At 47.0% G+C, this 17,583-nt stretch overlaps 1 protein-coding gene across 1 annotated transcript in view; it reads left to right on the forward strand.

The window, feature by feature from the left end:
• Window positions 1-17,583, forward strand: part of ATP10A (ATPase phospholipid transporting 10A (putative)) — a 206,197-nt gene that overhangs the window by 126,904 nt on the left and 61,710 nt on the right. Inside the window, exon 3 of the mRNA XM_012811611.2 lies at window positions 10,764-10,849. Coding sequence (XP_012667065.2) covers window positions 10,764-10,849 — 86 coding nt within the window. The remainder of the gene's footprint in view (window positions 1-10,763; window positions 10,850-17,583) is intronic.

Raw genomic sequence — 17,583 nt, forward strand, 5'->3', positions numbered from 1 at the left:
TGCATCTTGGCTGGCACGCAGGCTGTTCAGGTACATCCGGGTAGGGTAGCAAGCAAGCATTGTACAGAAGCAGAATTTTGCGGTTAGTTACTCATACGTCATACATCTTTGTTTTAATAGTTTACCCCCATACATCTTAGTTCCAGTACTTGCCCCACCTGGTATGGTTTAAAAGTCAGTCCAAGAACAGTTGGTACCTCCTGGTCTGTTTCCCAGGGAGTTAGCCAAGCAAGAAACTTGGCGTGAACTAGAAGCAAGAAATTAATTAGTACTTTCTTATCTATCTTGAGAGTGAACTAGACTTATTTCATTTTCTTGAAAGCTTGCAGTCTGGAAATTTGCCAGGAGTTAACTGGTATTTTTCCATTATAACCTAGGCCTGACACCTTTCTGCCTTAGCCTAGACCCACTAGGCCAACACGGAGTAGGACTCATCAACAGCTAATTGTTCTCTGATACTGAGGCAGGACCTTCGTGAGTTCTTTACCAAAGAATGATGAGTTGGCTCTTCAGTTTGTTTGGAAGTTACATGCTCCTTATTATTTTAGTGGTTAGGTAAGTATTTAAAGCGAATTGATTTTTGTTCTTATCCTAGACAATGACTTTTTACAAAAACATCTTTTTATTCTCTTCCAGCTGATATACTGCACTGTAATTATATTAATTTATAACCCCCTTAGGACATCATTATTGCTATTTAGTACAGTCAACATGAATTTTTATTTGCCCTGATATTTACCATTTAAGTTGCTTTCCATTTCTGCATCTTAGCCCTTTCATCAGGGGCAATTTTCCTTCTGAGACTGCTATTTATTAATAATATTTCCTTTGGTTCCAATGTGGCAATAACAGATCTTTTCAGTTTCCTTCTAAGAGTTTGTCTTCTTTGGTTCTCATTGTGGTGTCATTTTCAGTGCCTTGGTGAAATCTTTCTGTATTTACCCTGTTTAAGGGTCCTAGCAATCTGGAATGACTGTCATGCAATTTTCTTGGACCTGTGGTTTGGTGCTTACTCAGATTTACTGAGTGCTCAGCTGTTATTTCTTCGAATCGTCTCCTGCATGATTCTTTCTCTCCTTCTCTTCTGGGGCTCCACTTACGTGTCTGTCAGACCTCCCTCTGTCCTCCGTGTCTAGTACCCTCTCTTCTGAACTTCCCATCCCTTCATCTTCACATGCTTTATTAAAAAAAATTTTTTTTCTGATGTTTCTGGCAGTTTACTAATTTTCACATCATGTTTACCAAATCTGCTAAGAAACCATTTATTGAGCTTTAATTTGAAAATTTGGGTTGGCTTTAGTTTTTTTTTTTTTTAATCTGTCAGGTCACATTTTGTGGTTTCTACCTCTTCCACAATTTTGGCCTTATCTTTAGCTCCATGTTCAGAGCAACGACAGTGATTTCCAAGTCCTCGTGGGCCTGTTCTATTCTTGCTTTGTTGGTTCTTGTTCTATGACATCTTATCTCCTCTTACTCCTGGTTTATCTTTGCTTTTGTGTCTGGTGTTATACTCGAAAATTTGATTTCTTTTGTTTTCTCGTTTTTGAAGCAGAGTCTTGCTCTGTCACTGTGAGGAGAGTACAGTGGCCCAATCATATCTCACTGCAAACTCAAACTCCTGGGCTTAAGAGGTTCTCCTGCCTCAGCTTTCCAAGTTGAATGTATCACCATGGTATGCATCATCACACTCAGCTAATTTTTAAAACTTTTACTTTTGTCAAAATGGGGTCTGACTGTATTTTACAGGTTGGTATCAAACTCTTGGCCTGGAAATAATCTTCCTACCTTGACCACCTAAAGTGCTGAGATTACTGGTGTGAGCCATGATGCCCAGAAGAAATTCCTTTTTTACAAATAATGTGAGGCCTCGGGATGTGTGTATAGGTAGTATATATCCCCACACTTAATCACTATGTATATGTATTTATAGTTTCATTTATTGAAAGTAGACTTTTGTTGTTTTTTTCCATATCTGGGGGTCCTAGCAATCTGGAATCACTATCATGCAATGTTCGGGGTTGAGATTTTTCTGGGCTGCCCAATAGACGCTAAGCTGGGTAGCAGTCTCCACAGCAGCAGCTTAGCAGAGTTGCTCAGGATGTGTTTCTGAAGTGGGACCCTGTTGGATTCCGTTTCACGTTGGAGCTCTTTCTTCCCACTCATTCTTTCTCTGGGAGGCAGCTCTCCATGGCTCCTACTCCAAAGCGTAACTGTTTATCAGGCTCTGTCTCAGCAGGACCTATGGTAGGAAGGATAGTGGCCCCTCCAAAGATGTCCATGTCTTAATCCCCTGTGAATATGTCTTGCTACCTGGCAAGGAGAAGTTAAGGTTGCAAGTGGAATGAGGGCTGTTGTTTAGCTGTCCTCAACATCAGATCTGTACAGCATGAGATGGACTGATCCACACACACACCCTGGTGCTGACTTTAAAAGTGGAGAATATCCATGAGTCAAATAATGTGTGTGGCCTCTAGAAGCTGGAGAAGGCAAGGAGATGGATTTTCTCCTACAGCCTCTAAGGGGAGCACAGCCCTCCAACACATTAACTATCGCACACTCAGACCCTTTCTAACTTTGGACCTCCAGAACTGTAAGATAACAAATTTGTGCTGTTTAAGCCACCACATTTGTAGTCGCCATAGGGAACATAGGGTCCTAAGCGCCAACATTTCTCTCACCGTTTCTACTCAATTTCTTAACTACCTTCATCAAAATTTGTAGACTCCACCAAGGAAAAAGAGCCTGCAAAGACCAGTCTCAACTCTCTGGATGGTTGTCTTTTTAGGTCTTGGCTTGATTATTCTTGTTAAGTCTCTGATACTTCCAGGCAGCTGTCCAATGTCTCTCTTTGCCTGCGGCTAGAGGTCTGGTCCAAATTGCCTAGCTTTTCAAGTTTTTCTTTTGAATCTGGTGACTGCGCTAGTCTGGTTGTGCTTTAGAATTTCCCATTCTTGTTGCCATGTTCGTCTTGGAGCCCCCACCCCCCAGCTGACCACCGCTTTATATGTCTCGCACCTCGATTTTCCCTAAAACCAGCACTGTGGCTTTCTTTTGCGTGACTATCACTGGCTCCATAGTAGATGCCATAGGGTCCACCCTACTGTACAGTCACCCAGGGCTCTAGTTCCTTTTATGCCGCCTGGGCAAGAGCATCTTCTCTCCAGCAAAGCTGTCTGCTCAGTGACCTCTGGAAAGTGACAGGTTCCCACCACAGTACCACCCTTGCCCACACCGTCACCCCACCTCTAGTAGGGGTAGATTCACAAAATGGCCTGTGGCTATGAAGGGATTTGCTGTTACTGTCCTGTCCCCTGGCTGCGCAGATTAGCTCAGCAGTGTGGCTACAGACTGTTTCACATGGTGGCGCCCTATTGGACTAAGTTACAGACACATTCATTGAAGTTTTAAAACTGGCATTCTGTGAAGCAGCGCTGATTCCTTCCTGTCTGAATGCAGACAGTTCTTGGATACGCTCAGACGCATGTGACGAGGGAGAAAGCCAGCTCTACTGACAGCCACAGCTCAGGGCACCAGCACCAAGTGTTTATGGCCTGGAAGGAAAGAAAGGTTTTGATTTTGAGAATTCAGACTCAAACCCAGCATCATGAGCCTTGGAATTTTGCCATAATCTAAGCAGAGCTTCGAGGCTTTTGTGAAGGAGTGAAGAGGCACAGGAATGAGGATGAACACGCAGGCCTGGCCCAGGCATTCTCCAGGCTGATTTAACAAGGGGAAAGTGGGCTTCCTGCTTGCCAGGGAGGAGAGGACCTCTTGATCTCTGGTGGATGGTCGTGCTTAGATCAGGAAAATTCTCAATTAAAACATGAAGGCAGCAACTTGGACACCCCTTGATCAGTTTCTCCGAGAGCTGTCACCAGGGCATTGAGCTTCCTGGGGACCACCTGTACAGGGGTGTGCAGTAGCTCCTGAGGGAGGATCCTGATGTCTCTCCCAGTCATCCCTGACGGCTGGGCGAACCTGGGGACACAGGACATCAGGAAGCTGCCACCCTCACAGTCTGCCGTGTTGGGTATCCCACGCACTCCGGTGCTCTGTGTGGGCGGCTCTGCAACCTGCCTGTGCTCTCCTGGATTTAGGAGTCCTTAGATAACACAATTACAGACACCACTTTTGCAGCTTAAATGACTGGTCAGCTGGGTTTCGGGACCATTTCTATTCAGTGTTTTTCGCAGAGTATAAACTTTACATGTAACACAATCTGTGGAATTCTTCAGAGAAATGATTACTTTAAAAATCATTTAAAAATTTATAAATATAAATCAAATAAAAATTTATAAAAGTATAAATCTCTTTATGTATACATATATGTATATAAATGAAAAATAAAAATCTCTTTATACATACACATATAGTCGTGTATATATGACTGTGTACGTGACTGTGTGTATATATATATATGTATATGTATACATAAAGAGGTTTTTTTTTTTTTTTTGAGAAGTCTCCTGCCCCAGCCTCCCAAGTAGCTGGGACCACAGGCGCCCGCTACAATGCCCGGCTATTATTTTTTTTTTTTTGGTTGCAGCCATCATTGTTGTTTGGTGGGTCTGGGCTGGATTCAAACCTGCTGCCTTAGGTGTATGTGGCTGGCGCCTTAGCCACTTGAGCCACAGGCGCCGAGCCGAGATTTTTTAAGTAATAAATATATAAATCTCTTTATGTATACATATATGTGCATACACACATATATAGTCTCACTCTGTCACCCTGGGTAGAGCACCCACAGCAGCCTCAAACTCTTGGGCTCAAGCGATCCTCCTGCCCCATCCTCCCGCATTGCTAGGACTACAGTTGCCCACCACAATGCCCGGCTCGTTTTTTCCATTTTTAGTGAGATGGGGTCTTGCTCTTGCACAGACTGGTCTTGAACTGCAGAGCTCAAGGGATCCACCTACCTGGGCCTCCCAGGGTACTGGATAACAGGCCACTGCATCTGGCCACTGTATATGTCTGTCTCCTGCCACCAGCATGATTTCATTCTGGTATTCATTTGTTTAATAAACAATCGGCTGAGCACCCACTATGTGCTGGGGTCTCTGTGGTGAACAAGGCGCAGACTATTTCTCTGCCATTTGGGGTTGGCAAATGGAATTGTTGATGTGGCATACACTCTTTGTATACAAAATTCTCTCACTCATTTATTCGGTATTGGGCCACGTGCCTTCCTTTGAGTTCCCACGGCTCTGATGGGCATATGGCAAATACAAATAGGATAAAGGTACAAAACAAAAGAGTTGGGACAATTACTCCATTAATTTAGGTTAAAATGCTTATAAGGAGCTTGCATAGAGGCTGTGAAGGAATCATCTTACATTGCCACCAAGTGAAACACACTTGCACTTGCAAATGAGGGACTGTGATCTGTGCAGCAGCAGAGGAGGCCTACCTGTCCCTCTCGGCAGTCTGGCTCCCCCAGTGTCGGAGGGTGAGAGCACAGTGCCGAGTTCTGGCTTGATTTGGAAGTTTGTGGCCCCCAAGCGCCCTCTGAAATAAGCAGCTGTCTCCCTCTGACCGTGTGCACACCAGGCTCTGTGCTGGTCTGCAGGGCACAGTGCATCTGTTCTCACGGAGCGGTGGTCTAGTGAAGGGAGGAGGGGACCCAGCTCCACCCACACCCAGGCCCGGGAAGCACAAGGTCTGATGTCTGAGTGGGGGCCTTGCGAGCTGGAAACAGCACACCTGCCTACATAGGGGGCTGCCAGGAAGCCTTCCCTAGAAATGACAACATCCTGAAGTCCAAGGACAGTTAGCCGGTACGGGGTGGGGGGCTGGGGGGTGGGGGTGGGAATGGGAGAGTGAAGGAAGATGTACACAAAGGTCTGGTCCTCAACCTGGCACCCTTCACAGAAGGCACGGCTGCTGGGAGGGCTGACAGTAAAGGAGGTCAGCACTGTGACCCTGGCTGGAGCCCGGATGCTGCACATTTCACCCTGTAGGGTAGCAGCCATGGCCAAGGCTCGGGCTTGCTTTTTTTTTTTTTTTACAAGTTTAATATTTATTTTTTATGTCAGATTAATATGAGGGCACACATGATTAGGCTGCATTGTTTGGTAAGGTCCCTGTTGGAACTGAGCTCCTCACCCAGGAGGCGTGCCCTGTACCCTTAGGTGGGAGCTCACCAACTCCCCTCTCTCCTTTCTCCCTCTTCCTTCCCCTAGCTTGAATTGGACCGAGTTTTTCTCTTGTGTGGGCCTGTATTAGTTCTTCTGCTGGCTTCATATTAGTATGGACTACATTGGATATATGCTTTTCCATTCTTGCGATACTTTATGAGAGAGAATGCTCTCCAACTCTATCCAGGTTAATACAACAGGGCTGAGGCTTTCGTAAGGCAGAATGCCTCTGTGATCAAACTGGCCATTTGTCTCACTGCCATCACTTACTCCGTGGAGGGACAGGCTTACGTTAGCAGTATTGTATTGTCCACTGAGAGGCCTGGAGGCCCATGTCTGGAGATGACCTAGGAGTACTGTGATGGGGCGCTAAGGGCATTTTCAGGACAATGTCCAGATGCAGAGGATAGAGGAGCATGTGCGATTTCTGTGTCTTCTGGCTCGTGCAGGGTCTGTGCATTTTCTCACTGTCCTCCTCTCCGCCCCTGTCACCAGGAGACCCTGACAGACAGCTTCATGCTGCAGTTCCCCTTGGGGAGTGCAGGCTGGGTTCCTGAAGTTTCCCCTGGAGGGTGCAGCCTGGGTTGCTGCAGTTCCCCATGGCGGGTGCAGGCAGGGCCCTGCTGGCGGCAAGCACACCTGCAGATGCCCAGGCATTCACCGGTGCTGTGCGTGCACCCCTTTAGCTGAAGCAGTGTAAAATGCTTGTTGAATGCACTTTCCTTATGATAGAAAAAGTAACAGCATCCTCTTTAATGGGATGTAAATGTCCTTTCAGACATCACTTCTTCTGTTTCAAGATGGAAGAAATCTGCCTTGGCTTTTATTTTGAACGCTTAGCAGTAATCCATGTAATGCAAGTGTGAAAAGGAAGGTTGGTGACAGAGGCTTCCCTGTGAATCAAGTGTCCTCCAGCTAAGTCTGGGCTCTGCTGCGTTAGACACGTGCCTCCCCCGTGTGGCTACAGAGAGGGGCACGCACCTGTACAGACACCTGCTGTTGGGGGGCGTGGCTGGCATCCCTGAAGCAGAGGAGGGAATGCTCTGAGGCTGCAGTTTCTAGCAGGCATGCAAGTTCCAGGGCAGTACTGGAGGGCTGTCTGCTGCCATCTCTGACTGCCTCTTTGTTTCTACCTGGTAAGTCAAAGAAACTGCAGAAATATTTGGAGGTAACAACAGAAGCTACTGGCCTTCTGTTACCAGTAAGGCCATTACTGGGATGCTCATGCTCTGCCGTGGCTGAGCCATACTTGGTGCCGAGATAATGGGACCAGGCCTCAGGACGGCAGCCTCAGCTTGAGGCCTACGTGTGAGCAGCACCAATAGTCACGCTCTTTCTGCAGCAGTGAGCTGTCACCACAAGTGGAGGTGCGAATTGGAACCACCTCCGCGTCCTACAAAACTGCACTTGGAGGGCTTTAGAGACCTTGGAGATCCAAGCCCTGATGCCCTCTTTTCATTTGCCAAAATCTCATGTTCTTTATTTTATTATTTTTTTTGCGACAGTATCTCACTTTGTCGCCCTGGGTAGAGTACCGTGGCATCATAGTTCACAGCAATGTTGGGCTTAAGTGATTCTCTTGCCTTAGCCTCCCGAGTACCTTGGGACTACAGGCACCTGCCACAATATTTGGCTATTTTTTAGAGACGAGGTCTTGCTCTGGCTCAGGCTGTTCTCAAACCTGTGAGCTAAGGCAATCCACCCGCCTTGGCCTCCCAGAGTGCTAGGATTATAGGCTTGAACCACTGCACCCAGCTAAAATCTGATGTTCTTTAATCATGAGAACTAGACTAAGCCTCTGGACTCCTGATGTGTGACTCCATTTGTGATTAAGTCTGCTGACCTTGGGGGGGAGGGTATTGACAACCAGATAAGGGTGTGTTTGAGACGCATGGCTTTGAAAACTCTGTAGAATTTCTTATGCACATTCTGGCTTCTTGAACAGGACATTGTCTTTTCCTGTCAACATAAGCCTGTCTCAGTAAGTGTCAGTGGCTGAGCTGGTCTCAGAGGTCATGGAGGCTTTGGGCAGTCACTTCAACACCACTGAGACCTTGGGCATGGTCCTCAGAGTTCCTAAACAGGAGATAGTGCAAAGACCAACCTCATGACAGTGCTTTAAGAAAGTACAGCCCTCAGCACAATGCCTGGCATTTAACAAGCTATCAAAGCACGTCTTTATGTTGGCGACCAGCACCATGTGCCCTCAGGAATTACACAGGAGATGATTTGTACTTGTACAAAAGGTACCACATTTCTGGGTTATGTTCTTCTTGATGATTAATTTCTTTTTTCTCAGTTAATTCTCAGTGTTTGTTCATATCTCCATTAATTTTTTTTTTATTGTGGTAAAATATGCACAATAGATTTACCATTGTAATCATTTTTAAGTGTATAGTACCATGGCATTAAGTTCATTCATGCTGTTGTACAATCTTCACCACCATCTGTCTCCAGAACTTTTTCCTGTTCCCTAACTATATATGCAATTTTTGTTTTTTAAAATGAAGTTAGTTTATCTGAGAACAGAAAAGTGAATGGGGCATCATCTGCCTCTCTCTGTGCTCCAGGGGCCAGCCTGACAAAAGTATGGCTGACCAATACCTGGGGCATGGCCTTGACCTTGAAGCTGGCTTGGGGGTTGATGAGTTGATAGAGGGATAAATAAATACATTTCTTCAATGAGGAATGTTACTGCATTGCCTGTTCTTAGAAACTATTGTTGTAAACAGAATTTGCTTCATCCCAAAGGTAGGCTGTGCTTGTGAACAGCTATGTAACTGAGGCACTCAGAGATGGACTCTGGATTAGTCTTCTGGGTCCACCATGACAAAGTACCACTGCCTGGGTGGCTTAAACAAAAGTCTATTTTCTCACAGTTGTGGAATCTGAAAGTTCAAGATTAAGGGGGTGGCAGGTTTGGTTTCTTCCAAGGCCTCCCCTTAGCTTGTAGACAGCTGTTCTCCTGGAGTCTTCATGTGGCCCCTCCCTCTGTGTGTCGTGGGTCCTCATCTCCTCCTCTCTGAGGACACCAATTGTGGTGGATCATTTTAACTTAATCATCTCTTTAAAGACCCCCATCTCCAAATAAGGGCAAATTCTGTGTTCCTGGAGATCAGAGTTTCTGCATATGAACTTTGGGGCTGGGGTGGTTATAATTTAGCTCTTAACAGTCTCTAAAGATCCCTCCAATTCCAAAAAATACTCCAAATCCTCCCCAGTTCCAGAGGAAGCTGTTGAAGCCAGGCCCCCCCATGCCCTGGGACACACCCTGTGCTCATCCCCAGGGCTTATGATTGTTGGTGGAAAATCACAGATGTAGCTCTGAAGTCCCAGAGACAGAATGTCCTACTGTTTCTGAGCTACACACATTACATTTTTCTTAGAGAGAAAGAATAATAAACAGAGATAGAATATTTTAAGTTCTACCCTCCTCATCTGCCAAGATTATCCACAAGGCTTTAAATAAACACAAGACTCCTTGAAATATTATAGCCTCGCTCTGGAAATCGTGAGAGAGGCCATTTCTGTACAAGGAGAAGAGGGACTGAGGGCTAATTAGACTTCAAGAAGAACCTTTTAAAATAGCATTTCAATTTCAGTTATTGAATTGAGCTACTATTATCTAGTAGTATCTTTTAATAGACAAGATACTTTGGGAAATAGTAGGAACTAAATTTTGAGTAATTACCTTGGTGGCTGTATTCAGTGCAGGATGATGTGTTGTAAAGTTGTGATTACCTGGGGTGGTGGTAACAGTGCTGATGCCATTTCTGTGAGTTTTTGTGATGATATGATTGTGTGTTGTGACCCTTGGTGGAGAAAATAGTATGACAGATGTGACCAGAAAGCTGGTAAAAAGAAATACGCTCACTGACTCTGTCACTTACACGACAGCCCCACTCATCCCTTCTCTTCTTTCTCCTTCCCTCCACTCCTGAGCTCTGCGTGTGAGCACTTACGTAGTGATCAATGGCAATATTCTAAATCAAAGCCCTTTTTTTGTGTGCGCTGAGCTGTCTTTTTTTTTTGCAGGTTTTTGGCGGGGGCTGGGTTTGAACTCACCACCTCTGGCATATGGGGCCGGCGCCCTACTCCTTTGAGCCACAGGTGCTGCCCTGAGCTGTCATTTTTTAAAATTGAGCAGAATAATAAGCTGTTGGCTCATGCATTGGCTATTTAAATTTTTTTCATCAAAGATTTGTGAAGAATTTGTAATGTACACTGAGGAACATATTTTGGTAGAAGTTTCTGTTTTCTGGGTGGAATTTGCTTCTCTAAATCTGTGTAGAAAATCGGAAGGTGCAGGTCTGTCTCAGAAATCAGAGCCTGGCTTTGTTAGTGGCTCCTTTGCCTCTGTCTGGGGGTCCCTTTTGGCGTTAGCTACGCTCATTTCCTCTCTCTTACTGACCACTCCTGGTCCACTAACTGTTCTTTATTATCAATGATTAGTCGTTATTTATCATAATGAGAAAGCGGGCGTGCCTTGGCTTTCTGCGGATTCTCAGGCAGAGTTCTCCTCTCACTAAGGTCCCTGCCATGGGTGTAGAGACAGAAGAAAGAGTGAGCACCCTGTAGGGTCGCTGGCCCAGCCCAGATCCCTCTGATGTGCACGTGCTGTCATTGTAGGTCTCCGAGTTCAACCCCTTGACGTTCACCAGCGTGATTGAGTGTGAGAAGCCAAACAACGAACTGACCAGGTTTCGTGGTTGCATGTGAGTATCGTGCCTCTCCCTCCGTCCCTCCTTCTGTTTGAGAAGCCGTGTCTGCCTGTACCCGGCATGCACACTTATAAAATGCATATTCGTTACCTTCACCACGTGCTGTAGGCTTTGGGAAGGTTGCCTGGCACCTGAGCCTTCTCGGCTGTTCAGGGGACTGGCCTGGACGATCCTGTGAGTGGCAGGGAACCCCCAGTGCCGTCTGTAAGGAGGCGGCACTGCTCTGCCCTCCTGTCTTGGGCCCTGGGGAGGTGAAGGGGTGACCCGAGAAGTGTGGCTGACCACACAGGGCCCTGTTAATGGAAGCAGCAGCTGGCGGGAGGAGCCTGGGCAGGTCTCCCTGGCTTGTCCGTCCACTTGTCCTTGGACAGGCTTGTTCTCCAAAAGGCCATCCCCGATGGCTCAAGACTCTGGCTGAACACGCAAAAATTCCTGTGTTCATGTTTATTTCATTCTAGGTAGAAAAGGGAGACATTACAGAAACTAAGTATAATGTATTTCCCGTCGAATGGTTTAGCCTCTTCCTTGCTTCACGCAGAAAGGGAAGCAAGAGGGTCGGTGGCAGAGGACCTGCCCCCTGTCTGTGCCTGGAGAAGCCAAGCTATCTGTGCATGGGCAATAATTGTCCTTTTCTCTCTACAGTCATGTCTGTTTGGGAATTCCCATAGTCTTCGTGTATGTGTGTTTGTGTGTGTGTTCCCAAGTGCACACACACCTGGTCAGTGATGTGGGGAAAATACAGACAAATAGAGGCAGTGTCAGGACACAGCTGCCAAGTGGCTCTCTGGGGCCCTCTGTGACGGCCTTCTGGAGAATGACCAGGGCCTAAGGAGCGTTGGGCTGGACTTGTCTTTTGGGCATCAGCAGACGCCCACAGGCTCAGCTCTCCTGTTTGGAGGATGTGGGGCCGTGTCCCTGGGCCGTCCCACTCTGAGGAGTGAGTGGATGTTGGAGCCTGGCCCCTGTTTAGTGGCACAGGCCCAGACTGGGCTCCCCACAGATACTCAGTTTGTGTAAGGCTGGATCTCCTGATGTACCGACACATCTAGTGTGACTGTGTATGTCCAGCACGCAGCTGGCAGGCGGCAATGCTGGAGGCAAACCCACAAACAGAAGCTGTCCACAGCTGTGACAGCTCCATCACCCATTGAAATCGCCCAAGAACCAGAATGTGGGTGTTGTTAGATTATTCCTTTAAACAGTGTTTTTCAGGCTTATTTATCTCACGGCACACTTGAACCTAAACTTCCATGACACACTTGAATTATGTTAATCAAAAAAAAGAATATACATAGTATGTTCTGAACATCTTTCTAAAATTATTTAATTAATGATCTTTAACAATTTTCACTACACACCTAATATACTCTCGTGGTACACCAGTGGGCCAAATACCAGTTGAAAATCACTCCCTAAAGGAACCAGTTCATTCTTTTCTCCTAACTAGAATGAAATAAACAAACAGGTATTTTTGCCTATTGAGTTCACTGAGGGTTCATAAGAAAAAGTACTGATATGTGGTGTATAAGATTTGAGTTTAAAATACTGCACTCTCCATAGGAGACTGGCTTGCTGTGGATCTGCTGGCCTCTCTCAACTCCTGGGCCCAGCTCTTCAGGCCTTCTTGACCCATCACTCAAGGGAGTTCACACACATGACACCATCCTCAGCTGCTAGGAACCCCCAAGCCCAAGTTAGTGCAGGTGCTGAGTTTCCAAAGACATCTTTTTTTTTTGAGACAGAGTCCCATTATGCCACCCTCGAGAGTGCTGTGGCGTGACAGCTCACAGTAACCTCAAACTCTTGGGCTTAAGTGATTCCCTTGCCTCAGCCTCCCAAGTAGTTGGGACTACAAGTGCCTGTGCCTGGCTATTTTTTTGTTGTTGTGGTAGTGATCATTGTTGTTTGGCAGGTCTAGGCTGAGTTCCAACCCACCAGCTCTTGTGTATGTGGCTGGCACCCAAGCGGCTGAGCTACAGGCACCAAGCCTCCAAAGAATCTTGACCTAAAACAGTGATGGTGAATAGGGGTGAGGGCAGCCTCTGTGGAGAATGTTCTGTGGGTCTTCCTGCTCATGGTGTAATTCACTCTACCAACTCTACCAGTCAAAAAAGAAGGGCTGGGCGTCCTTCTCCAAAGACCCTGCTCCTAGCTCAGGTCTGCCTTCCCCTTCCTTCCTACGGGGCTCCATGGAGCCCCGGAAATGTGCAGCTTGCATGTGCCCAGGGGGCGTCATACTCGTTGCCTGCTGCAGAGCTGGGTGTGCCCCAGAGCAGTTGAATCCAGAGTTGAGGACTTTCATTCCTGCCTTCAGGAAGCTGCCGTTTGGTGAGATTCAGCAGATCCTCTTAGTGCTGAGGCTGGCAGGCCCCAGGGCCCCCAGTTTCTAGCTAGATAACTCTGGGCAGATACCTTCTCTCCTCTGAGGACCCCCGCATGTCGTCACTGAAGGTTCCCATAGTTTTCTTTTCAGTGTTGGCCACTGTGATCGTGGCTGCTGTTGTCACTATTTCTGTTACAGATGAGAATATGGAGCAGGAAGGAGAAGGGTTGTGGGGAGCTGGGGTGAGAAGTCACATGCTTCCGGGGAGGGGGTCCCACGAAGAAGGTGGCGGGGAGAACAGTCCGTCTTCAGCGTTCGAGTCAGGAGCAGCTGTGGGAGGAGGGAACCTGGGCCTTCGAGGTTTCCAGAATTTGAGGAGCTGTCAAGTGGGGTGATCCAGCTGATAGCACAAATGGGTCACATTCCTGACCCATTACATAAGTGGGTCAGGAATTCAGTGGGGAGCGGGGAGCGGGATGTGCAGATCTGAGGGCCCCTTTCTCAGGGACACTCATGAAATAAGGGAAGAGAGGCCACAGGGACAGAGGTGTGAGGTGGGAGGAAAGGAGTGAAGACAAACCGTCCCAGCAGCAGGAGCGGCCACCCTGGTGTGGTGGGATTGCTGGTCCGGGCAGCACCCGGCGATGGAGGGAGGAGGTTCAACAGAACCTAAGGAGGGTGTACCACGCTGCCAGCCAGATGGTTCGAGAGTGGGGTCCAGCTTGCAGGAAGGACCTGGAGACATTATCCTGCTCCACCACTCTTTCTAGAAGTGTGGCTGGACTGGGAGGGCTAGAGATGGAGGCCTCACAAAGAGGAGGGACACTTGTTAGGAAGAGAGAAAGTAACAGAAGGCCAGGTTGTTGGGGGGGCCTCGGGCACATGTGGGGGTGATCTCAGTGCAGAGGGAAGTGTTCACTGTGAGGCACTGTCTCAACCCCAGCACCCAGGCCCGTCCCTCTGTTGGCCCAGCACCCCAGGCCTAGTGTGCTCCCCTGGGCACTATGGAAGGTGGGCTTCTCGAGTGGAGTCCCAAGTGGACACCATTCTGCCCACAGCCAGCCAGGCCAATGTGGCTTTTCTAAAGGATGTGCCAGCAAGTGCTCCCAGCGTGGGTGTCCTCACTGGCACAGTGCCCGAGAAGGAAGCACAGCAAGGGCAGCACTGTCCGGCATCAAACCCTCTCCCCTGTCCTGTCCACCCTCGTCATGCTTCCTCCACCCAGCCTCCTCCCCTCTAGAGCCCAGGCCCGATACCATCCAGACCCACCTGGGCACTGCCAGGTCAAGCCTCTGCATACCTGACCCTCATTTAACTGTGACTGACCCTGTCCACAAGGTGGGATGTTGTTGATTTGCCATGAGATTGTCAGGGTGTGGACAGGCCCCCTCCCAGCTAGGTTGACTCTAGTGGGGTCACCAAGCAAGAATGTGTTAACAGTTCCTGCTGACTCTGGGCTGCAGCCAAAGTGAGCAGCCTTGCCCCAATCAGGCTGAGAAGAGCTGGGCAGCCTCACCTCGTGGAGCTCCCTCCAGCAGGGAGTGTTTCCTCTGACAGGAGTGCTCCCTGATGCCTGGTGCAGGGGTGCTCCCTTAGGCAGGAGTACTCCCTGGTCCTGATGCAGGAGTGCTCCCTCGGGCAGGAATGCTCCCTCAGGCAGGGGTGCTCCCTAGGGTAGAGCCTGGTAACACCGGGCTCCTTATTCCTGCTGGTCCCAGACCCAAAAGAAGGTAGGCTCTCCCCAATACTAGTCCTGATAATCAGGGCAAGGCACAAGCCAGGGTGGTGGATCTGTGTTCTGGGCTCTGGAAGTGGATCTTGGTGGAGCCAGTTCTGGTTTGTTGGTTTGCTCCCTCCTGTTATCTTCTCAGGGCATCCCGTCAGCCTCTGGGAGGCAGCTGCTGGCAATGACCCTCATTTGTGCCAGGAAGTCCACAACTGCCAGCAAGTTTTTCCCCTTTTTGGACCAGCCAGTCTAAACCTGAAGTCTTAGCCATTTGCATTTGGAGAGCAGACCAAAGCTCAACTTTGTAGCAAGAAGACCCAAGGCTGAATTCAGGCTCTTGGTTTCCTAGAGCAGGCTGCCTTAGGAAAGTTATCCTGCATTTCTGAGCTTCAATCTTCTGATTTTGGAGGTGACATTGGCTGCCCTGTCAGCCTTGCAAATTAAACTGAAGGGATGTGTATGAAATATGACAAGGATGAGAACTTGTCACACAAGAGGCAGCATTAGTCTCAGTGTGAGATTCGTTGAATAGGAATATCTCTGGGGATAGAAAGGGTTTAGGGGGTGGGGAGTGAGGCAGGAATAGAGGGTGACTGCCAGTGGGTATCAGGTTTCTTTTGAAAATGTGCTCCGATTAGCTGATGATGGCAGTCATACAACTGTCTATGCTGGAAAAAAAAAAAAACCCACACTGAACTGTATACTTTAAATGAATGGGATGGAGTGTGAAATACATCTCAAGCCATTCGAAAAAATGCATTAGGAGCCTCATTATTCAAGTGTGTATTTTATTCTTTTTTCAGTTTCAAAATACTGGTATTAAGCTGGTATAAATGTTCTTGATGAAATGGATCGCTTTTGTAACCACTGAGTCATCTATAATTGTGCCCATCACTGAAATTGTTCATCCTACCCGTTAGGTAGGTTTCCAGCCCTCTCCTGCTGTCCCCTCCCCCTGCTCGATGGCCACCAAGTTTTACTTATCTCTGTACACTTGCCCTCATCCATTAGTTCCCTCAATAACAATTACATGTGGTGTTTTTCCATTCTTGAGATCATTTACTTAGGGTAGTGATCTCCAGTTACACCCAAATCTTTTTGCAAAAGGCATAATTCATCCTTTTTTATGGCTGAGTAAAATATTTACAAACTCTATATCCTGTAAAGGACTAATATCCAGAACTCAAGCAAATCAGTAACAAAAAAACAACCCCATGAAAAAATGTGCAAAAAGACAAGAACAGAAACTTTCCAAAAGAAGATAGACAAATTCCAATAAAATGAAAAATGCATCAAGGAAATGCAAATTAAAACCATAATGAGATACCACCATATCCCTCTTAGAATGGTTGTTATTAAAAAGCCCCAAACCAGCAGGTGTTGGTGTGGAGGCAAGAGAAAGGAATGCTTATGCACTGTTGATGGGGCTGCAAGTTAGTGCAACCTCTATGGAAAACAGTACAGAGAATCCTCAAAGAACTAACAGAAACCTACCATTTGATCCAGCAATCCCACTACTGGGTATTCACCGAAAGGAAAAGAAATCATTTTATCAAAATGACACCTACACCCAAATATTTATTGCAGTGTGATTCACAATTCAGAATGCAGAATGGACCCAAGTGCCCAGTGGTTCATCAGCGGGTCAAGTGTGCTATAATGCTCTGTCGTCTTTGAAACAATGCCATAGTTAAGCCCCAGTGAAATCCTCAGTGTCAGGCACTAGGAATAACTCATGTTCCACCCCCTTCAGCCGTCCCAGGCTCTTGCCTTAGCCCTGCCATGAGGCCTGGCGCCTGAAGAGGCCCCCATGAGTGAGACCTGGCTCATGCAGTTCCTGCTCCCTGTGCACAGCCAACATCACGACACACTTTCTTTTCTTTCTTTCTTTTTTTTTTTTTTTTAAATTAAATCATAGCTGTGCAGTCATGGGGTACAGTGTGCTGGTTCTCTATACAATCTGAAATATTTTCATCAATCTGGTTAACATAGCCTTCATGTCATTTTCTTAGTTATTGTGTTAAGACATTTATATTCTACATTTAGAAAGATTCACATGTACCCTTGTAAGATGAACCATAGGTGTGGTCCCACCAATCACCCTCCCTCCACCCATCCACCCCCCTCCCCTCCCCTCCTTTCCCCATATTCTTAGGCTATAATTGGGTTATAGCTTTCATATGAAAGCTAAAATTAGTTTCATAGTAGGGCTGAGTACATTGGATACTTTTTCTTCCATTCTTGAGATACTTTGCTAAGAATATTTTCCAGCTCCATCCATGTAAACATGAAGGAGGTAAATTCTCCATCTTTCTTTAAGGCTGCACAATATTCCATGGTGTACATATACCACAATTTATTGATCCATTCGTGGGTTGATGAGCACTTGGGCTTCTTCCATGACCTGGAAATTATGAATTGGGTTGCAATAAACATTCTGGTGCAAGTATCTTTGTTGTAGAGTGATTTTTGGTCTTCTGGATATATACCTAGTAGAGGAATTGTAGGATCACATGGCAGGTCTATTTTTAGTTCTCTAAGTGTTCTCCAGATGTCTTTCCAAAAGGAGCGTATTAGTTTGCATTCCCATCAGCAGTGTAGAAGTGTTCCCTTTTCTCCACATCCACGCCAGCATCTCTGGTTTTGGGATTTTGTGATGTGGGCTAATCTTACTGGAGT

Source organism: Otolemur garnettii, unplaced genomic scaffold, assembly GCF_000181295.1.
Source record: "Otolemur garnettii isolate 467f Iridium unplaced genomic scaffold, OtoGar3 scaffold00170, whole genome shotgun sequence".
Classification (NCBI taxonomy): domain Eukaryota; kingdom Metazoa; phylum Chordata; class Mammalia; order Primates; family Galagidae; genus Otolemur; species Otolemur garnettii.